Genomic DNA, 22476 nt, shown 5'->3' with positions numbered 1-22476 from the left:
GGCAGAGGGACGCCGTCCTTCCCGGGCTCTCTGGACTCCCCCCGCTGACACCGAGCCAGCAACAGGCCCAAAGAAACCGGCTCTCTCCACAGCGTGGGCCCACTTCCAGGCCGTCCGCGAATGAAGATCCCGCCCCCAGCACCTGCCCAGGAGGTGTAGGGAGCCTCTGCTCCCTTCCATGGCATCCCCGAACCCAGCCCCGGCCCCCTCGTGCATGGGGCGGTGGGAGAGATGCTGACTGCAGAGGAAGGCACGGAGGGAGAGGGGCGCCCGGGAGCGTGAGAGCCAGGAGAGCACAGCGGCTTATCAGCAAACCGACCCTCCAGCTCACACTCCCGAGAGCACACATCAGTCCTGGGTGGGGGTGTGCTCTACCTCAGACCCCCACGGATGCTCCACGGCTCCCACGGCACCGTCTTCACCCATACCCAGCTTGTAAGGGCATGACCTCCACTAAGCCTCCCTGTACCTGCTGCCCCCTCAACATAAGGAGAGAAGCTCAGAGAAGCTGAGTAGGGGGCTCGGTATCACACAGCTAGGAAGTTGCCCAGAATATAGAAGTGGTTTTAAAAAGGAGGAAAAAAGACAGGAATGTGCGCGCACGCGCACGCGCGCACACACACACACACACACACACACACACACACCCTGAGCAGGGCTTTGAGCCCAGGTCTCCCTCATGATGAACATTGTTTATAAAACTACCTCTTTTCTGCTGGACCACTGGTTAAAAACACTTATAAGATACTACTTTAAGTGTGGTGATAGAGAAAAAAGGAGACACTGGGTACATCCAGATCAGTGCAAACTGAGGTGCAGAGTCTCAGTCCGGGGTGTCCGGCGACTCCTGCTGGCACGTGGGCCAACCGGGAAGTAAGAGTCGGGAATGGCTCGCAGGGCCCAGGACGTTCAGGCGGGCAAGGCTTCCTGGGCCCCCAAAGCATCACTGCCTTCCAGGAATGTGTCCTGACGAAGCAGACAGAGGCACCAGCCGCTGAGTGCAGAGAGCCCCCGCACCACCCGTCACGAGAGTGGGAAGCGCCTCATCACGAGCAGCGGGCTTCACGCAGTGCACTAGGATGGAATAGAAGGCAGTCCTCAGAGGTGACCAGTATGGACAGACAGACAGACCGGGCAGTGGAGAAAGGATGAGATGGAATCACGCACACAGCCTCCAACGAGAAGATGCTGACGATAAAACTACATAACAAAGAACACATTATGAAAAGAGCTGCACGGTATGACCCACTGTCATTAACAAAATATACTTGTGCATGTAAAAAAACATCTAGAAGAGCCCACATCCCACCGTTAACCGCAGTCAGGTAGGTCTGGAGAGGATGAAGGGGGGAGACGGTGGGGGGGGGGGGGAGAAAGGAGGACTGTTACTTTTAGGTTAGGACACTTCGGGACTGTTAATATACCGAATGGTAAGTATCAGAGGCTAAGTGTGCAATGTTCATAAACTGCGACAAATGATGCACAAGTAAATATACTCATTAAAAACGGTCCATTCGGCTTTCGAGGACAGACCCGTGCAGTCCGTGATTAGCCAGCCAGGTGGAGGAAAGGTCCGGAACAAAACCCTCAGCACAGTTATCCCTGGGCGTTGGGATTAGGAATGATTTTTGTTTTGCTTATCTGCATTTTCAGACATTCTACAACGAACTGAATTACTTTTTTAATTAGAAAAGCAAATGAGAAAAGGCAAAGAAAGAGACAGGAACGGAGGCAATCACCCAGGGGTTTAAGAAGGATCAGCTGGGGGTTAGAGGAATCTGCACCAAGAACTGTAATGACTCCGAATTCGAGCACCCAGCTAATCCTGGGAAAATTATATTTTGTGCTTTGATGCCTGCTGAGTGCTTGAAACATATTTTTACTATGCGGCGTGAGCTTTGAGTGGAGTGGGGGAGTATACTTTATATACTTCCCGCAGAAGAAATATTTTGTGCACACTCACTGGACAGGTATTCGGCGAGCACTTGCGCAGTAAGCCTGGCAATGGAGAACAGAAGCGGGATGGGGGGGGAGGGCGCGGAACGTTCTAGACTTAAAGAATTGCACCTGCCAAGGCCCTTCGGTGGGGGAGGTGTGACGCCTCAGAGGGTGTTAGGGTTGAGCTGTGTCCCCCTAAAAAGATGTGTTGGAGTCCTAACCCGCAGAACCTGTGAATGTGACCTTATTTGGAAGAAGTCATTACTGAAAGTAACGGAGTTAAGATGAGGTCACCAGGATGGGCCCTAATCCAACACAACCAGTGTCCTTACTAAAATGGAAAATCTGGACACAGACACACACACGGGGGGAGTGTCCCGTGACCATGAAGGCAGGGATCCCAGCAGGGCGTCTACAACCCAACGGAAGCCAAGAATCACCAGCAAAACCCTGCAGCGGGGGGAGAGGCCTGGCACAGAGAACCCCTCACAGCCTCAGAAGGAAACAGCCCTGCCCACATAGGTCTGAGACTCCAGCCTCCAGGATGGTGAGGATGGAAATGTCTGTGGTTTAAGCCGCTCCGTCTGTGGGACTTGGTTCCAGCAGCCACAGGAAATTAAGACAGAGGGCCCGAGAGAAGGCCAGAGAAGCTGGGCTTTGCTGTCCCAACTGCCAGGTGGCCATTCCTTGTCAGATGAACAAGATGGTGCCTGCCGCCAGGGATCAAGAGCTGGCTGAAAACACGAACCCCAGAGCCCTGCTCACCTGGGTCTCCAGTTCCGTCACCTCCAAGTTCAGCTTGTTCAGGTGCTTGTTCACAAACGTGATGAGAGACTGTGAAGGCAAAGACACTGTGAGTGAGAGAGTCCGCTCGTCCGTTCCCATCCGACGGGATGGACCGGACATTGGGCATCGGCTTTGTCAGACGGTCCCGTCATCTCCTCCGTTTGCTAAAATAAAAGGCTCGGGTTCTCACAGCGACCCTTGGTTTTAATGGAATAATGCTTCCATCTACCCCCATTGGAGAAGAACGTGCATCTCTGTCCGCCAGCCTGGGCTCACACGTGCTTATCCACACACACGTACATGTTTAACAATCCTCAAGAAGGATAAAACCGTCAGGGGGAGACAACTGGGTTTTTAGATGCATCTTAGATGCAACCTGGAATGAAAGAAGGCTGACCTGAGGGGCCACACTCATCCGCTTCAGTGACCTGTGTAAGCTTGATCTCAGGGAAGCAGGGCCACCGGCCTCTCCTCTCTAGCAAAAGTTTAAAACTTGTCACCTGTAACTTTTCTCACCCAGCAAACCCAGCTTCAGGGGGACGCAACACCAGCCACACACACCCCACCCCGGGACACGACTGCCTTTCCTTATTCCTGCTACTCAAATTTACTGAGCAGCTACTACGTGCCAGGCATTCTGCTTGGCGCCGGGGACATGAAGACAGCAAGACAGGGTCCTGCCTGGAGAGCCTGTGGCATAGTTCTCCATATATGTACCTGGTGGGGATGACAGAGAAATCAAGGGCCAGGCCAGCGTGTGAGACGTGCCACGGAGGGGAGCTCTGCTGAGCACAAGGAGAGGCGTGTGGCCCCCCGTAGGCTGCCGAGGGAGGCAGCATCTGAGTGGGCCTGCGGGGCAGGCCAAACGGGAGATGGGAGTGGAGGGGCGGGTAGAGCGGGCACCCAGGCCCCGAGCACATGTGCAAACACTTTGGGATCTTCAGGCTGCATCTGGATGTGGATGGGATGGAAGAGAGTAGGACGGGTGACCCTGCTTTTATTCTGGGGTACAAGGAGCCACCAACACAGCAACTCTCAATGTGGGGGTGTGGAAGGGCCAGGCTGGAAGCAGGAAGCTGTCAGGCAGATAAAAGGATTTGGTCTTGTTCGTCCCTAGTGCCCAAAATACGTCTTTTCAAAGAATAAATTAACATCGTATCTCTGAAAGACAGACCTTATGCCATGCCATGGCTACCCAACGCTACCCAATGTACTGTGCGCTGGGCCTTTGCACGGACATGATGATATTTTACTCTCACAGCACCCCTGAGAGGTGGGTCCTGCCTCAGTCCTGACAGATGGGGAAACTGAGGTAGGAGTTATAATCTGCTTCAGGTCATACAGTTGATAGGTGGGGGGGCGCAGATTTGAATCTTATTGCGCATTCACAGATGGGTTCTGTCAGGAGACAGATGTGGCAGGGGTAGGGGTTGGGGGCACTGCTTGGAGGCCCCAAGGTGCGTCACTCATGACCCAAGGATGCTAAGTACGCTCCACCCCAGAAGGACCACTGGGATCTTTCTGCTACCCTTTTGCAAAGTGCTTCCAAGAACTAATAAGCTCATTGTCCCAGGCTGGACCAGCATTTTCCGAAGGTGGGTTCCATGGGAATTTAATACATTCAATCACAAGATAAACAAACAGATCAAACCATTGACAAACAAGTTTGGAAAATCCTTCCTACCGAGTCCCCTCTTGGAGAATTCCAAACGCATGCCAGCATATTAAAGGTCCTGAGAAGTCCTGCATTAGGAAACCTGTTCTGGGCAATTGTGCTAGACAAAGAGCTCTCTCTCCTAGGGCATGGGCAGAAATGACTGCTCCTTGGATTTTTTACAGGGAGGTGGAAAGTCCATCCATCCTGCCACTGGCTCCCCAAGTGAGATGTCTGCAGGCGCTCAGATAACTCCACAGGCAGAGAGCTGAGTCTCGATTCCTTCTGGGTGAGAACAAGCCCTCCTGGCAGATGCCCCTGGAAGCTCATCATTCCCCAGCCCCTGACTCCACAGCCTCAGTTCGCATGTTTTTTGTTTGTTTCCATCCGTAGCCTACACGTAGGCTGCCTGGGCTGATGAAGGGCCTGTCCTTGCGCTCCTTTGTGGAGGGAAATGGGCCAAACGCACGCACGGGGCAGCTCAGCCGGCAAAGGCCTGCCTGTGTACCGGGCAGGTTGTGAATACAGCCTCGTGGTAGTGAGGCCTTTAAGAGTCAGCAGGCTGACACACTTAAAAACACTTCCACATTGAGAAAAAGCCTTGAGTTGGAATAAAGGGCCACGGTGGTGCCTGGCTGGCTAATTCACTCAACAGAAGCAGGCGGGTGGCAGGAAGATACCCAGGGAGCAGAGATGTTGAGTTAAAAGGTGCTAATTTTATGCACTGTAGTTACGTTTTTGACTATAATTACACTTCAATCCATGTGGCAAACATTTCAGAGATTTCAAACACGTTCCCACCTTCTTCCCAGCATGGAGTGCATGCTGTAGACAGAAGCCTGGAGACAGAGGGAAGCAGCCCAGCCCGGAGCTTACCTTCTTCACCACGCTGAGCTTGTCCGGGGCGTGGTCAAAGAGGGTGTCGAAGGCGTCCCGCTCTGCATGGGCAAGTGGAGAGGCACAGGCTGGGTTTATGGAAATGTCCCCGCCCGTCCCGGGGACCACGCAGTTCCTGACCTCCCGGGATGTCCCGCCCTACGCTCCCCACCCGCCTAGAATCCTCTTCATTCCCGCCAGAACCCAAGGGCAGGTGCGGTCGAAGAGGAAAATCAAGGAAAAGATGCTTCTAAGTCCCCCCCCAACCCCGTTTCTATCTTGTAATGTGAAATTCACAGGCGGCACTTGGACATCGGCCCATGACATCCTCGACCTGAGGCATCCCTTGCCCGCCTCTCTCCTTCCCCACACTCCTTGCGTACCAGTAAATCTCGCTAGTGCCTCCGAGCACGTCTCCTGATCAGCACGGCTGCTAGCCCCATACCGGCCCCACGGCCCTCAGCGGCTGCAGTCTCCTGCTTTGCTGGCCTCCCTCCTCCACTCCCGGCCCTCTGATCCCTTCTCCTAGCAGGAACACTGTAGACTGGATCAGTTCTTGCCCCTCCCTACCCCTGCCCCCACCAAAGCTCTCCAACCGCTTCTCATCACTCCTAGAATAAAATTCATTCCCTCTCCCGTGGCCCATGGGATCCAGTGGGTGCAATCACCCCCCAACACACGCACCCTCCCCGACTTCACTCCACCAACCAGCTCCCCGGCTTCTCCCCCATCATACACCCACCACAGGGCCTTTGCACCTGCTGTTCACCTGCCACACTTCCTCCAGCTTGCTCTCAGATGTCACCTCCTCTGAAGGGCCTTCCATGACCATCCACATCTAGAAGAGTGCCCCACGCCCACTACCTGACCCTAATATACTTCTCAAAGCACTTAATCACTACTTGAGAGTACATCTCATTATCATGTATCTGTTGGACAGTAGCTGCTGGTCTCTCAGCTCCGTGCTGGCTGAAACCCCTGTCTCGCTTGTTCCCTCCACTGCCTCAGGACAAATGAACAAACCAGGAAACCCTGCTCCAGAATCTCTCTCCAGCAATCCTTCTGGGGGTGTCCCCCTCTTTGGGAGCACCTGCAGGGCCTGAGGCGGCCTGTTCTGTCATGTCCCACCCAGCCTCCTTCTTCCCGGTGAGCCCCAACCCGCTCTGCTACTCAAGGGCCCAGCCGTGCGCTCCAAATCAACACAGAATCAATCCCTTCCCTTTCCAATGTGAGACCACTGGAGGCCAGGTCAACATGGCTCTCAGTGGATAAGAAGGAGCCGGGTGGGCTGGGAGCCGGGTGCCTGGTTCTAGCCTGTTGTTGCCATGGTGGGGCCTCATGGAGGCAGGACAGAAGCTTGCTGCAGCCCAGAGTCCAGGCAGGAAGACTGAGGCCTCAGAGTGGATGCAGAGCTGTGGGGAGTCACTGGCGGGGTAGAGACGGAAAGGGAGGAGGGCATCTGGAAGGCCTTGGGGTCCCAACTTCTGTCTTCCAGGAGCCAGCTGTCCCCCCAAGGTGCCCGGGGCAACATATGCTCCGAGGACCTCAGCCAGCAGACAGACCCACTATTACTTGAGGGCAGACCCCAGCATGGAGTTCTGGAGGCTGGGGAGCCCAGCCAGATTGGGTGGGGTAGGGGTAGGAAGCCTCCACTGCCTCTCTGGAGATGGCCGGGAGCCCAGAACCAGAGCTGACCCAGGGCCTGCTTCAGGACTGCCCGGCCCGGCCCATGGAGAGGGAGAAGGAGGGAGAGATCAGAGAGAAGACAGGCTGACACCCAAGTAAGCTAGAGAACCAGGTCTCCTGGAGGAAGCATCCCAGCCCTTCCCCCCAGCCTGGCCCCAAAAGAAAGGCACTCGGTGTCCCAGGTCTAGGGCATGGGGAGGCAACTCACAGCCCCAGCCCAGCCCAGGTAGCATCCTCCTTGGCCTTGGGGGTGGGGAGAGGGAAGGTGAGACAAAGAGGAAGGGAGAGGTGGAAGGGCTGTGTGTGCGCGAGCATGTGTGGTGTGTATATGCACACCCATGTGGGGCGCATGCATGTGCATGCGTGTGCACACGGTACATAGTGTACACGTGCGTGCGTGGGGGTGTGCATGCATGTGCGCGTACGGTGCGTGTGTGTGGCCACGCGGGTGGACGGGGGGAGGACCGCCCAGCGTCCTTCCCCTAAAAGCCAACAGCAACCAAAAGGCCCGACCCCACGGAGTGCCCCTCCTCCAGCTTTTCTACCAAGGCAGCTGTAAATTATTTTTATAATCGTTCAAGTCAGATTCCACTCTATACGACAGCCTGCTAAGAGGGGGGAAAAAAAGCTAAATCTTTACAAAGCAAAATACAAACTTTAAATGCAGCTTGAGAAAAACCCTGGGAGCAGAAGTGAGCTTGACGTCAGCCGGGTATATTTAGCTGGCCACCGCTGGGCTCACAGAGCGAAGGCGTGCAGGGGAGCCACGGGAGGGCGTGGAGGCCCGCCGCCCCTGTGCAGCCCTTACCTACAGCCGGGGCTCGGGAGCAGCATTGCCCAGCCAGCTTCTGCCGCACCCCTGCGGTAAGCCTGGCCTCGGGAATGAAAATAGGTCCCGGTCGCCCGCCTTCAAAAGCGCCGGGACTTCAGGCCACTTGCTTCCTTCCCTAACCCTGTTTCCTCCTCCGTAAAGTGGGAGTAAATAGGCCCCAGCTCACGGTTGGTGTTAGAATGAAACACACGGCTCATCGAGGGACAAGCCCACCGCCTGGCAAGCGTGGCGCTGGGGCTTGGGCTCAGTTCATTCGATGCCCTCTCTGACCCCAGCCCTCCCTAATGTCTCTCTGGAGGCTCTGGGGATAGTCACAGGGACAAACAGGGAGGGACACAGGCTCGGTGGAGGCAGATGGGTAAACTGAGGTAGCACAAAGAGGACAGGTAGCCAAAACAAGCCAGAAAGGACACAGAAAGGGGCCGAGTCAGCTGGGACGGGCCAGTGTCTGCCCAAGCGCAACCCTCACAGGTGGGAACTTCAGTCCAAACAAAGTTTTGTTCCACATTTTTAAAATATAAATTGGAATTTCTGGCTTGTCTGCAGGAACTGGAAGTGTGGCAACACCGAGCCCGCATCCCTGCCTGCCCGGCGTCAACGCGCCGCCCATGGAAGTGGGGGTGCGGGCTCCCCCAGTCTGCCCCACCGCCACCCCACACAGAGGCCAAGGGGCAGAAGACCACTAGGGTTCTAGCCACTTCCCTCGTTCATGTTGGCAGCCTGGTCCCTGGAGGCACCCACAAGTCCGGGGCCCATGGACAGAGGGCTAGGGGACGGAGGGAGGCGTCACACGAGGCGGAGCCGGGGTTTGCTGGGACAGGAAGGGGAGGAAGGGCGTTCCAGACAGAGGGAACAGAAAGCGCAAAGAGAAGCACAGGAGCCAGGGAGGGTTGCAGGCCGCATGGCCTGTGAGGGAGGCTCAGAGAGGCTGGGTCCCGCAGGGCGAGGGGGCCCCGAGAGTGGTGGCACAGGTGGCCCAGTCAGGCTGCGGTGGGGGCACAAGCTCTGCTGGCAGAAAGGAGGAGACCCGAGGAGGAGATGGGGAGTGGAGGAGGAGAGCTTCTCCCCACTTCTCCCCTGTCCCGAAGCCCAGGGCAGGGGAGGGGCCGCCCGCAGAGGAGATGTAGATGCAGCCAGCAAGCTCGTTGCCATGGAGACCAGGCAGCAGCACCCAGCTCCTCTGGGGAGATGGGCCTCCCAGCCCACCTCAGCCAGGACAGGGATGACTCAGGGAAGGGGGGCTTCTGGAGGGGGCAGGGCAAGCCCTCCCTCCCGAGCTCAGAGTGCTCAGGTGAGAAATGAGCACAGAACAGGACCCCCTGCGAAACCCAGTAGGCAGACATGAGCCAAGGAGGGTCCACCTGGTATTGTGGAAGCGCCTGGAATGTCTGCGGCCCAGGGCTGGCGGCTGCGGGGGATGCACGCTGAGGAAGACACAGCTCCAGCCCACAGGATGCTTACAGTCAAGAAGCCATGGGTAAAGGGACAGAAGGAGGGACCAAGGGTCCCCAGACTGTCCCAGCGCCCCGAGTCTGCCAGGCAGCTCCCTATGAGCACCGGCGATTGGAGTAAAGAGACAGGCTGGGCGGGGGCAGGGCACTCAGGGAAGGCCTCCTGAGAAGGAGCTGAAGGGTGAGCCATGGGGGAATCCAGAGGGAGAGCATTCCGAGCAGAGGGCAAGGGCAAGAGCTGGAGGGGGTATCTGGGGGTGCTCTTGGATGAACGGGGGAGCGAGGAGGCGGGGGGCAAGCAAAGGGGTGGTCTGAAGGGCTCGGAGGCCACCTCCAGGGCTGTGGCTTGAGCTTAAGCCAAGGTGGACAGTAAGGAGGAGTGAAGGGTTAAAGGGGTGCCTTAGGAGAAGCCTGACCCCCAACTCAAGGGGCAAGCCGGGGACCAGGATCCGGGGGGGGCAGAAAGGAGGTCCAACCTCAGTGGGCAGGGGGCTGTAGGGGCCCCGGAGGGTCCCACGGGAGAAGGGCTGGCAGAGGCCCAGCTACGGCGGAGGCTGCCGGTCTGGGTACCGAGGGGACCTCGGCGCTTGCTCCAGCAGAAGGGGCGGAACTCACCACCTGTCACCCGCTAATAGCCTGCTCGCGTTTCCTAAGCAGGGCGAGCCTATAACATAATAACATTCACCGGCGTCTCGTGGTTCCATGGCCCCGAAGGCTCATGCGTCTCCTGCGTTCACACAGTGGCTGAATCCATTTTTCATACTGTGACACCGGGCTCTTTCCCAGCGAGTCGCCACCCTGCACCCCAGACCCTAATGCACCATTCGCAGGGCCACGGGGGCTTCTCGGCCCAGCTCCTGCCCCCTTGAAGTGGCACACAGCCCCCCGCAGAACGGACGCTCCCGGGTCCCCCAAACCTCGAACTAGGCCTGTGCCAAACAGGGACAGGACATCGCCCAGCAAATCAAAGGCACTTAATGATGCTCTGACGGCCCCCCTCGGACACAGGGCCTGATGCCTTGTCCTCTCCGGGAGCCCACGCCGGCCCCACTCCCCCCTGCCTTTTCTCTCCCTTTCTTTAAAAATAACAAAGACATGTAAAAAGGACTGGATTGCTACTTAAAAATTGTGAAGATGGTGAATTTGCCCAGCGCGGCCTTCGGCCTACTGCAGAAGTTTGAGGACATCGCCGGGAGCCACGTCCCCTCTTCACAACCAAGCAACAGCGCGTGCCACGGGTCCCTGTGATACCCGTGAGAGAACGGGGCCCTGTGGCCAGGCCCGTGGCTGACTCCAGGGTGGCACCCCTCCCCCCAAGAGCTGCAGGACCAGCTCCAGCCGGGCAGGCTTGAAGGGCACGCAGGAAAACTTCTACTTGGCTTCCACTTCCCCTGCTAACAGCTGTGCTCACTGCAGAAGGTGGTATTTGGGGGTGGAGGGCTTTCTGTTTTGAAATATCCCCCAAAGCAGTGAGCTCACTCACATGGCCTCTGACTGCGGCAGAGAGCGGGGGGGGCAGGGGGGGACCCACGGGACAACACACTCCCCACCCTGAGGGTTTAAATGCGGCCCCAAGCTGTCCTGTGATCTGCCACCCCTTGCTGAGATGAAGATGGGGTCATGCTGCTTGGCACAGGGTCGGGAACAGCTCTTTGGGAACAGTCACTGAAATTAACGGGAATAACCACGCCCCACCCCCCACTACGCTCTTCTTCTCCCCCCCCCCGCCCACCGCCGCCTGAGGCAGGTCGGAGAAGCAGACAGACCCCAGGGGGAGCTACAACAGACCCCACGGGGTCCTGCAGGCCCTGACCCCCATGTGACAGCGCGTATCCACGCATCCGGGAGCTTCCTGCCACAGCCCCAAAGTGCCCGTGACCTCGGGCCCCCCAACCCCCACAGGTACTTACCGAAGCGACCCATCATCATCCTGCAAACGAGAACAGACAGAGACAGAGAGAGCCGTCAGTGGGTCGCTTAGAACACAGTGTGGTGAGGTCACGATGAAGGGAACCCCAAATTGCCCTGTTGAAGGGCTTTTTGTAAAAATGTAAATCCTGTTTTAACAGATTCTCTGTCCCTCTAATTCAAATGACAAATGTGTGTGTGGATTTCTAAATGTCTGCACAAGATCGGCAGCAAGTGGCCACTTTCAGTTAAACCACCCCTTTAATACCATTTGGGGGGGAATTTAAATCATGGGAGCAGTTAATAGGCAGAACAGTTCAGCAGAAAACAGGGTCTTCTGGAGCCGCTGAATGGGAAGCTTTGAAGTCCAAGGGTGCAGATTATGCAAGGGTCCCACTGTGGTGAGCAAGCATGCTGCACATTCAGGGAATCACGAAACTCAGGGATGCTGAAGAATCACAGACTGGGGCCCTGAGTCTAGCAGGCAGAGGCTGAAACCACCAGGCACAGAGGCTAGTCCCTCCATGAGGACTGCAACGACCCCAGTGCACAGGTCCTCCCCTGATGAGCCTCCTGAGAGGCAAGGAGGTCTTTATATCATCCCCAAATCCCTCTAGACTCAAGCCCCTTAGGCTCCATCTTATTTAACAACATTCTCTTGAGTAGCTACTATGTGCACGCCATGGAAATACAGAAATAAACACCCCGTTCCCATAAACCCCGTGGCCCTGCCCATAAGCCCACATTTCAACACAGCCCATGGGTACCCAAAGTGTCACATATAGGAGACGCTATGGGAACTAAAAGGAAGTCAGCCCACTTGTGTTTGGCAAACAGGGAGGGCTTCCTGGAGAAGGGGACCTCAGAGCCGGCTCTAGAGAAATGGACAGGAGGCGGAGGCTAGACAGAAGGTAGGGAGAGTCTCTGGGGCTGCGGGAGGGTGGGCCGCCAGAGCACCAAGGCCAGATAGAGCAGGAAGGCCAGCGGGCGGGTGGGGCAGTACTTTGTGGTTTTTGCAGACACCTGATGATTTAGATGCTCCATCCAATCCCCTATGGCCACACAGAGGGGGAGGGATTGGGGAGAGCAAGCCCAGAGTTGGGGAGACCAGGCAGGAGGCTGAGTCTGGGGCCACACAGTACTTCCTACAAGCTGCCTGGGCTGGAATTCACATTTCTACGGACACGGCCTTTGGGCCAGCTAGACCGCCAGCCCTCGTCCCAAACCCCTTAGCCTCTCGGGCGCCCAGCACAGTGCCCGGCATAGTAGGCCCTCGTGCTGGTGACTGCTGTGAATCGTCGGGGCCATTCGCCCACCCACTAGCCCCGACTCCAGAGCTCCCAGCTCCCCCAGCTGCCCTCCCTCAGGTCATCAAAACCCCTTGGGAGACTGCAGGAGGGGGCCACGCTCCTTCCCAGGGCTGCACGCCCGCCCGCTGCAACGGGCCCGGCAGTGCGTCTCCCCCTCTCTGACCTCGGATGACCTTGTGCCTTGCTCTGACCCACAGAGTGTGAGGACACTGTGTGTGGGGGGGTCAGAACCCTGAGGGCACCTGGGAGGAAGCCCGGCTCCCTAAGGACGAGGCACAGGGGCAGGGACAGAGGCCTGCCACCAGCCAGCATGAACACCTGCCCGGCTGAGCCCGGCCCGGTCCGACCCACAGCACTGTCAGCAGCTAAAGGGACTGTGGTTTTAAGCCTCTTGGTTTTGGGGTGGTTTGCTACACAACTATGGATAACTAAGACACCACTCTACTCCTCGTTCCCCTCCTCCTGCTCCCAAACAGGCCAGGCCTGACAGCCACTATAGACCGGGCCCAGCACCGGGCCCCTTGTCCCTCATGCCGCCCCTCCCCCACCCCCAGTCCCCATGGGCTTGGAACAGACGTGCTGCCTATCGCATGGCAATGGCTCCCCAATTTACCCGGCAGCTCCCTCGCCAGGAGTGGTCTCCCGTGTAGCCTGATCTGTGAAAGACCGGACGTCAATTGGTGACCCAGTAATTAATCACTCCATGAACGGAGCGGGAGGGTTCACGGAGACGATCAATCTTTAATGTTCTGTTTCATCTGAACCGGGTTTGGTGGAGAGTCACAAATGCAGCGAATTTTAAAGATCCTTAACAGGGTGCCATGCGGGCGCCTAAAAGCTACATGCAAAATAGACCATTTAATTTGCTACGTTCAATGGATTTGAAGCCTTTTAGACTTCTTAAAAGTTGCCCTCTGGCTTTCTCTAAGAGATGAGTGACGGCTCAGCTCTCTCTCAAAGGGAAGTTCTAGTTCAGAAGGGTGGCTCCCTCTCCAACGGAGCTGAGGCACGGACGGATAAATGAGCGGGGACAAGGGGTCCCTAACCATTCTGAACACCTCCTCCCCGCACCCAACATTCTTGAAGTTCGCCTTCTAAAATAAGGAATAAACGTCCAAAGGCTTCGGAGAAGAACTCCGTCCTCACACGGAAAACTCTGAAGATGCTAGCATACCTACCCTACAAAAGCTCGATGTTTTAAATTCCCCTTAGCCTTTTCTTCCTTGTAAGAGATGCTGAATGGGATCGGTTATATTTTTATTTGCTTATCATTCTCGGTGCCACTCCAAAAGATTTCGGGCAGCTTCAGTAAGTTCTAATTCCTGTGCCGCACGTAGTTTGTGTATTTTTCTATTTGGGAGAATTTCTCATTTAAATACCAAACCAAACGGCAATCTTGCCCTTCCTCACCAGAGAAGAGAAAAAAAATCTTTGAAGAGAGTGGGTGCAGGCCATAAAGCCAGGACAGCGCTTGTGTGAAAACCTCATCCTTGGGTTGAGGGATGTGCGTGGAAATGGGCCCCTGCGTCTGTGCGGGTCCCCAGCTGGGGTCCACTTACTCCGTTGTTGTGGTCAGCTCCTCCGTGACGTGGCTGGAATGCAGCAGGCCTTCCCGCTTCTGCAAACCCCAAAACGAACAAATAAATACACAAACACGTGGGCAGGCAGAGGGGACGGGAGAAAGGACATCACTGGCAGGGTAGCTGAGCTGTGTGCAGACGGCCTGGGGCCAGACCACCTTAGGGGCAGCATCCAAGCCACGCCCACGGGGGCGGACTGCAGGTGACCACAGGGGGTGACCCTTTCGGTGGCTGGAAACTGCCCCCCTCCCATCCCCTCCCCACAGGCTCTCCACGTTGCTCTGAGAGCCGGCAGCTGGGGGGAGGGGGGTCTCAGGGGAAACACCCTAGCTCCCAAAGGGATCCCCTACGCCGTGCAGCTGGGAGAGGTAAGGGGCACAGGGAACCCACATAACATAGGGAAGCACCCAGTGTAAGAACATGCACACTTGGCTAAGTAGGGTGTGTCCCCCCCGAAGTCCTGACAGTTCCGAACCTCAGAACGTGACCTTGTTTGGAAACAGGATGTCTGCAGATACAGCTAATTAAGACGAGGCCATAAGGGGCTAGGGTAGGTCCTAAATCCAACATGACTGGAGTCCTTATAAGAGAAAACAGAGCCACAGACACACGCAGGCATAGAGAGAAGAGGCTGAGGGACAAAGAGGCCGAGTCTGGACAGACGAGTCTACAATCAGGAACGCGGAGGACTCCTGCAGCCACCAGAAGCAGGAAGGGGGAAGGAAGGATCCTCCCCTGGAGGCTTCGGAGGGAGCGGGGCCCTGCCAACTCCCCGAGTAGGACTTCTGGCCTCCCTAACGGTGAGGGGACAATGTCTGTTGTTTCAAAACACCCACGTTGTGGTATTTTGCTATAGCAGCGCTAGGACATGACACTGTGTGTGACGGACTTCTCCGGAACCCCACAGGTGTGGGACGCAGCGATGGTGGTGGGGTGGGGGGTCGGGGATGGGGGCAGCCTGGACGTCCCCGGACCTCAGGGTGGTGCTCGGCAGCCAGCTAATCCAAGCACTGCAAGCCCCTACGTGAACCCCTCGAGAAACAGGGAACTCACTTCCCACCGGGCCACCCGCCGTGGACACCTCCCGAGATCTGAGCTCCCCAACTCTTCCTGAACTTGGCCTCCAGGGAATTCTCGTGGCTGGTTCTTACAAATGCAGGCAACCACCCTTGAGCGGCCATCAGCGGTCTCACGGCTTCCCAGGAGAGCCCACCGAGGGAGGTGCTGAGACATTTCACTCACTTACTCATCCATGCACGTATTAGGCACCTACTAAATGCCAGGCCCAGGGCGAGGTACTCACACATGAAGCTAAGCATTTCAGAGGTTTATAGCATAATCTCAGATTTCTGGGGAAATCACTGCAACTCGGAGAAATCAAGTGATCGCCCAAGGCCATGCTGCCAGGTGGTAAATGAGGCCCCTGTCCCCATCCCTTCCCTCCACAGACCCCCATATTCCTTGCATTTCCCATCTCCGACCGGATAAGCGGACATGGATTGACAGGCCCTGGGCTCTGGGAGGCGGGCTTCTGAGGCCAGTTCCCGGAACCCCCGGTCCCTGATTCATACCCCTTTGGGTGTGGCCCAAAGAATCCTTCCGTAACCCTGGTCAGGCAGGAGGCGCCAGCAAAGAAGGGTTTGCCCGAGTCAGTAAAACTTTCTGAAAACCCAAAAGATTTTCTTGGACCAAAGCGCAGGCCTGAAAGGAAATGCCTTGATTACTGAGCTGTACGGCGCTCATGGGGCTTCGATTCTGACGGACACGGGTTTGGGAACCACATGCCCACGTGTCCTTGGGAAGCCTTTCCCGGCTGGCCGCCTCGAGTGGGCGCCCAGGGCTAGGGCAGCAGGAATGGTCCCTGACCCCATCACCACCACTGACCACAAACATCCCGCCTTAGGAAGCAAGCAGGGCCACACGGCGGGGGGTAACCCTCCCCTGATGCCAGAAAGGGGCATTCCCGCCCGCCGGGTCAGGGCCAAGCTCCCGGGGTAACGGAGGGGTCAGACGGCTTCGGAAAACTGGGACCAGCCAGAGCCCTGCAGCCCGCAGAGCACGGGGCCGATAAGGGAAAGCATGGACTTGGACATCGCAAGTCTATAAACACACAGACATCCGGGTTCCGAGTGAAACCTCATCGGTCTGGCAGGAGAGCGGTGCTTTCACAATCAGAGTGTTTTCCCCATTTGGTGTCCCCAATAGCCAGTGCCCAGTGCCAAGGACACAGTAGGTGCTTCATACGCATTTACTGGACAAGACCGCAAACACAGAGCCAGGGCTGGGTCTGTCCCCTTAAATGCAGGGGACACGGTAGGAAAGGCTGCTCTGTCCCTGTCAGAAGGACCCTGGCTCCCAGTTACATTTCTCCAAGGGAAGCAAGAGAAACGACCCTAAGAGAGAGATCATGGGGAATGAGGGATAGAATGCAGAGCAGATGCAGAGGAGCTTTAATTGGGGTATCTATTTCCTACCGCTGGTCTCAACCCTCTCCGGTGAGTAATCTCATTCAAGAGAACTGAGTTCCAACTACTTGGCTTTGGAGAGAAATGAATGTTCTTTAAAAAAAAAAATCTGGAAAATTAAACCTCAATACGCTCATGGCTTTGAATCTGCCTCTCTCCAAATCAGTGCCATTGTTCCGGCTCCAATCATTTGTCTCCAAGCCAGGGCGAGACACACATTTTTGTCAAGAGGGGAAAACAGAAGGTAGCCTCTTAGGAGGAAAAAAAAAAAAAGCAGCAGGGAGGGAATCCACGGGGGGAAAGCGTCCCCACACCCCTCTGGTAGCATGGAGGGCAAGCCCGATACTCACCCGCACAACAACCACTTGCACGGACACGTGCTCGGGGAGGCGGATCGGGGCCCGGAAGTGCATGGCCAGGGACACGAGGAGGTGGAGGATGGCCACCAGGTTCTTCCCGTGAATTGCTTGTCGGGGGAGGGAAGAAGGGAGCTAGTTTAGATCAGGTTTTGCAGGAGCCCCGAGCCCATGTCCAAAAGGCAATAAAGACGCTGCGTCCAAACAAGACCGCAGAGAAAAACCATGGGCGGAAAAAAAAAACACTGGCCACGGAAAAACGAAGACAATGAGCGCCTTGTATGAATTTACTTCTCTTTTCTAATTTTTTCCCTTCCTGTTGGCTTTCAGGTGACATGTGCAACCACTTTCAAAAGCACAGCATTTTTAAAAGGGGTCAACTGGGTGGTGTGATAAGGAGACGGAGCGGGCAGGAGAGTGAAATTAGCATAGGGAAGGGAGAATTTTGTGGAAGATGGGTCATCGTGGCCACTTAGCCGTCACAATAATGTGCATTATTATCCCTGGCGCTTAAAAGGTCTCCCTCTGCACTATCAACCTCCTACACAAGGGAGGGAAGCAAGGGTGGATGGTGCTCCGGGGGAGGGGGGTGGAGAGCTTCCTGGCCAGGCCCTGCCTGCCCTGCACTGAGGATGGGGGGGGTGCTGGGCGGGGCAGCCCCAACAAAGAACTTTCCGGCTTCTCTTGCTTTAGTTCTTTTTTTTTTTTTTTTAAGATTTTATTTATTTATTTGGCAGAGAGAGACACAGCGAGAGAGGGAACAGAAGCAGGGGGAGTGGGAGAGGGAGAGGCAGGCTTCCCGCCGAGCAGGGAGCCCGATGCGGGGCTCGATCCCAGGACCCTGGGATCATGACCTGAGCCGAAGGCAGACGCTTAACGACTGAGCCACCCAGGCGCCCTCTCGCTTTAGTTCTTCACCTTTCCGGCTTGAGGTCTTGGCTGAGAATACCGTGATGTCACATACTGGTGGTGGCAGCACGCTGTGATTTATCCCCGAGGACCTGCGCCAACGGGTCACGGCTAGAACAGCTCATTTGCTGTTGGTGCCATGAGGACCCGGGGTTGGGTCCCTTCCAAAAACCCCACAGAGCTTCTCTCTTTCCCCTCCTTCCTCTGGGAGCCTCCCCTGCCCCACCCAAACAGAACCAACTTCTTTCCTCTCAGAAGCAAGGGGGGAAAAAGGGCAATGACAGGCGTGACCTCGTCTCTCACCTAGGAGCTAGCTCCCAAGAGTGGGGACGCTGGCTTTGGCCTGTCCTAGCTGCCTTCCATAGAGCAGCAGCGGGAACGGGTTTTGAACGTGCAAGCCCAGAAAGGCCACGATGAATGACAGTGTGGAGAGCTGAGGGGACAGGCTCGGTGTCCCCCGAGCCTACTCACAGTCCACGGTCCACTGGAGCGCCCAGCCATGGGGCCGCAGGAGGCCTTGCACGGCTTCCAGCACCGTTTGCAGCTTCTGCTTCTGCCCGATCTCGGACTGTGTCACCTCAGCCACATTCAGCTTGCAGCCCGCCAGTTTTTCTGCAACGAGAAGGACAAGAGCAAGACGCAGGGCGTGAGGAAACGCTGGAGGGTCTCGGGGCCGCCTGGTGCCCCAGCCGCAAGGGGACCACTCCCCCACCCAGCCCGGGGCGAGCAGATCATCACAGAGCAGTGGGGCGCTGTCAGGATGGGGAGCCACGGAGCTCCGAGCTTCCTAGTCCTTTGTGTTCCTTGGAAAAGTACTCCAGAGCGGAAAGGGGGTGTGGAGGTCGAGGGCAGACCTGGAGGTGTCCCACTCGGGAACATTCTAGGCACGTGACATGGAAAAAATGACTCAAGGTGCAACTGGGAGGCAGGGAGGAGACCCGCAGGGACGGGGACGGGGCCGGAGCGGAGGAGGCGGTGCACTGGGTCCTCTTGTTTCTCTAACAGCAGGACACCGCGGTAAGGATGGCGAGATGTTCACAGACACCACCACAAACGGCTTTATCCCCGAGAGTGAGCCGGAAGCTCCCTGGAGGACCCCGACAAGCCCGACAAGAACCGCCACATCTGCTCCAGATCCGGTGACTGACCCCGAGCCCGGCCTCGGTGGGAGCCCCACCCACTTTGCCGCCGCGTGGGCCCCCCACCTGCTAAGGGGCAAGGCAAGAAGGGGCTCTAAGACCCAGGTGTCTCCTGATGGGATGTCTCTCCTCAGCAAATCAACAGCAGCAGCATCGCAGAACACGGCGACCTGTTCCCCGGGAGGGTGACCACGGCGCCCGGCACAGAGCCCAACTGGCCGCGAGCCAGGACGTGGCTGCTGGCTGCAGCACTGAAGGGGGGGACAGCAGACAGCGGAGGCCAGGCTGGTCACGGTGGGGCTCCCGTTTCGCAAGTGGTCCCCCCAAAGCCCTGTGTACGGCATTCCGTCCGGAGGCCCGCTAACTCAGCATTCTCTCCCCATGTCCTCCCCTCCCTCGATTAGAACAAGAGCAAACCGTTTTAATATTCCCCCCAGGATAGTATCATTACAGAGCAATGCCTGTGGGGCTTGGGATGCTTCTTCCTTTGCTTCCTTCCTTCGTTAGCTCACAAAGCAGTTACATGAGCACCTTCTGTGCACCAGGCACTGTCCTGGGGCTGGATGCAGCACAGACAAGAGGCTCCCCCGTGGGGGAGGCAACCTCACCTCCATAACATCGGGCTGCAGCCGTGAGTGCTAGAAGCAAAACAAAGCAGCTCAACCAAATGCATCCAGCCGGGGCTAGAAGTGGTTGCTGTTTATATATTCTGATGGCCCTCTGCCTCTGACAGGTCCTAGCTGGATACGCCACAGCTGTTCCCTATGAACACCCTGAGAATACACAGCACGTCCCCCAGGTGTGACAGGGCAGAGCGGAGGATCCTGGGGAAGGAAGGAGGGTTACAGAGCCGGGTGGTCCAAGAGCCTCGCCTGCCGGGAGACGGGGAGCCCGGTACGCCTCTGCCGTCCCCTCCACCAGCCAACCCCACAGCCCTGCAGGCTGAACGTGGCCGTGATACCCAGGCTGAAGGAGGAGGCGTGCTGGAGGCGGAAAGGAAACTGCACCAGCCTGTGAGGGCTGCGGTCACAGAGGACCTCAGACCAGGGGGCGTAAACAATGCAAATGTACTTTCTCTCAGGATCCTGCAGGTTAGAAATCTGAGATCAGGGGCTGGCAGAGCTGCTTTCCCCTGAGGCCTCTCTCCCCGTGTCCTCACGTGGCTGTCCCGCTATGTGTGTCTGTCTTGATCTCTTCTTCTTAAAAGGACACCAGCCGTATGGGTTTAGGGCCCACCCCCCAATGACCTCACTTTAACTTAATGACTTCTAGAAAGACCCTGTCTCCAAATACAGTCACATTCTGAGGTCCTAGGGATTAGGATTTCAACTTATGACTTCTGGGGGGGGGGGGACACAATTCAGCCAATGACAGGAACCGAGGAGGCTGGTTGCACCTGGGTGCTGCCTGAGGCTGGTCCTGCTAGCCCTGCCACGTGGGAGAGGATCACACATCTGGCTGCCTGAGTCGCCGGCATCACTCTGCCTACCGATGGGCCCCAGGGGCGGCTCCAGCCTCTGCTGGCCTTGCTGCGGCCCACACCTGGCTGCAGAGCACAGAGAGGGACCGAGGAAGCTGGGGTGGATCCTCAGATGTGGCAGGCAAACGTGGTGAGGCTGAATGCAGGGCTGTGAACACTCCCTGTGCAGGGAAGGGCCTGCCTTTTGCAAGGAGAAGGGAGTGCCATGAGTTAGAAGCGGGACCACAGCCAGCCCAGGAGGCCCCGGGACCCCGGCAGGGGCACCCTCCCTCTGCCCACACATGGCCCACCTTGCGGAAGAGTTACACCCGCCGAAACCTGCCACAGGGCAGAGTCGGCAGCTGCTTCCAGGGTCCGCTCTCAAGAAGAGGGACCCAGGGGCGCCTGGGTGGCTCAGTCGTTAAGCGTCTGCCTTCAGCTCAGGTCATGATCCCAGGATCCTGGGATCAAGCCCCGCATTGGGCTCCCCGCTCTGCGGGAGGCCTGCTTCTCCCTCTCCCACTCCCCCTGCTTGGGTTCCCTCTCTCGCTGTCTCTCTCTGTCAAATAAATAAATAAAATCTTTAAAAAAAAAAAAAGAAGAGGGACCCAGCTGGGGTTCTGCTGCGGACTCGCACTTGGTGATCTCACATGGCCAAATCCAGAGGTCCACTCTCTGTCCTCACTCCTGCCTCCCTGAAACACCCTTCCCCTACCCCTCCCTGCCTCCTCCCTACAGCTGGACCCTTCAGACTCCTTCGCTGGCTCCTCCTCTTCCCGACCCCTTCCTGCCCACCCAGGGCCCTGGCCGCACCCCTCTCCTCTCTCCAGATGCACAGGTCAGCTTTGGCCTCGGCACTCGGCCACAGTCTCCTTTCTGGCTTTGGCTTCTGCCTTTGGGGACAGTGACAAGCCGAACGTCCAGTCCACGCGGTGTCATTCCTGCTAACCCTGGGCTCGGGGACCATGTGCTCACGCGGGTCCCTGCTGCATCTCGTGAGCGCAGCGACATCAGCAGTGAGTGATCACCAACCAGGCAAGACATGCTGGTTTTCTGTTCAGATCCGAAAATTCTCTTCCATGGTTCTTCTCCTCCCACAGAGGGGCGTGTCAACCCACTTGACATATGAGAGATTCTGGAATCGCCTTATTAAGGACTCAAGTACGATATTCACACGGGATGGAAGTCAGCTGCCAGAGCCAGCCTCCCGCAACCCAGAGGGTAACACAGCAACGCAGGACGACGGACAATCACGCAGCTTCAGATCGAGTGTGACATTTGCCAGCTGAGGGGGGTACCAAAGGACGTGCCTTGAGGGGCAAAAATTCTTACCTGATACCTGCTCTAAAGATGCCCCTCTCACTCGTCGCCTGGGAGGGGCCGGCACCATTTACAGGCAAATTCAGAGCCTGTCCTGTGATCCGGTGATGGTACCAGCAACCCGCCCCCCTCCCCGCCCCGCTAGAACTCAGGCTTAGGACACGATTTTTTCAAGCAACTGGGTGAATGAAGCCACAGGGGCATGCAGAAGCATCGGAAGGAAAAAATTTGAGTGCAACACTCTTAAGTTTGCTTCTGAAAATGCTAGGAAGTATCTCCCTCCGGCAGGGAACCAGGCACCTGCTTAAGGGATCGTTTCAATAAGACAGCGGCGTCACTCACGGCCAACTCTTTGAGTCCAAGAGCCGAAGGGGAGCTCGGTCTTCACCTCAGACAAGGAGGCAGCAACCCCATCAGAAGAATCCTCGCTGGCGGATCCGAAGACCCATGCGCTCCCCGCCCCTTCTCTACTGAAAGCATCTGTCATCACGAATGTCCAGTATAACGACCCTGAGGGGATCATAGCCCCCGACAGGGCTGAGGATGACCCTGGGAATGACCACACCAACACTACGATCTAAAACATCAAAACTCTGACCGACGCTTTTTTTTATCCACACATAATTCATGTAGAGCGTTACATTAGTTTCAGGCATACAATATAATGATTCCACCTGACCGCCATTTTTAATAATAAACTGGTGTTAATGATTACCAATCCCGATAACATTTCAAATTTATTCTTGTACCGTGGGAGTCATTCCAAGACGGGGATCCCTGGCTCAGCCAAATACTGAGAAATTTCTG

The 22476-nt window shown here is 56.7% G+C and overlaps 1 protein-coding gene across 2 annotated transcripts in view; it reads right to left on the bottom strand.

Moving 5' to 3' along the window:
• The window catches only part of PARVB (parvin beta), a 96382-nt gene that overhangs the window by 10500 nt on the left and 63406 nt on the right, over positions 1-22476 (bottom strand). For both annotated transcript variants that reach the window (XM_032416518.1, XM_032416517.1), the window contains 6 exons: positions 18223-18363; positions 16837-16952; positions 14001-14059; positions 11134-11153; positions 5255-5316; positions 2704-2772 (listed from right to left, as the gene is read on the bottom strand). In XM_032416518.1, coding sequence (XP_032272409.1) covers positions 2704-2772; positions 5255-5316; positions 11134-11153; positions 14001-14059; positions 16837-16952; positions 18223-18363 — 467 coding nt within the window. The remainder of the gene's footprint in view (positions 1-2703; positions 2773-5254; positions 5317-11133; positions 11154-14000; positions 14060-16836; positions 16953-18222; positions 18364-22476) is intronic.

This window comes from Phoca vitulina, unplaced genomic scaffold (genome assembly GCF_004348235.1).
Source record: "Phoca vitulina isolate PV1807 unplaced genomic scaffold, GSC_HSeal_1.0 scaffold19, whole genome shotgun sequence".
Taxonomy (NCBI): domain Eukaryota; kingdom Metazoa; phylum Chordata; class Mammalia; order Carnivora; family Phocidae; genus Phoca; species Phoca vitulina.
This window is presented reverse-complemented; position numbering and strand designations above follow the sequence as displayed.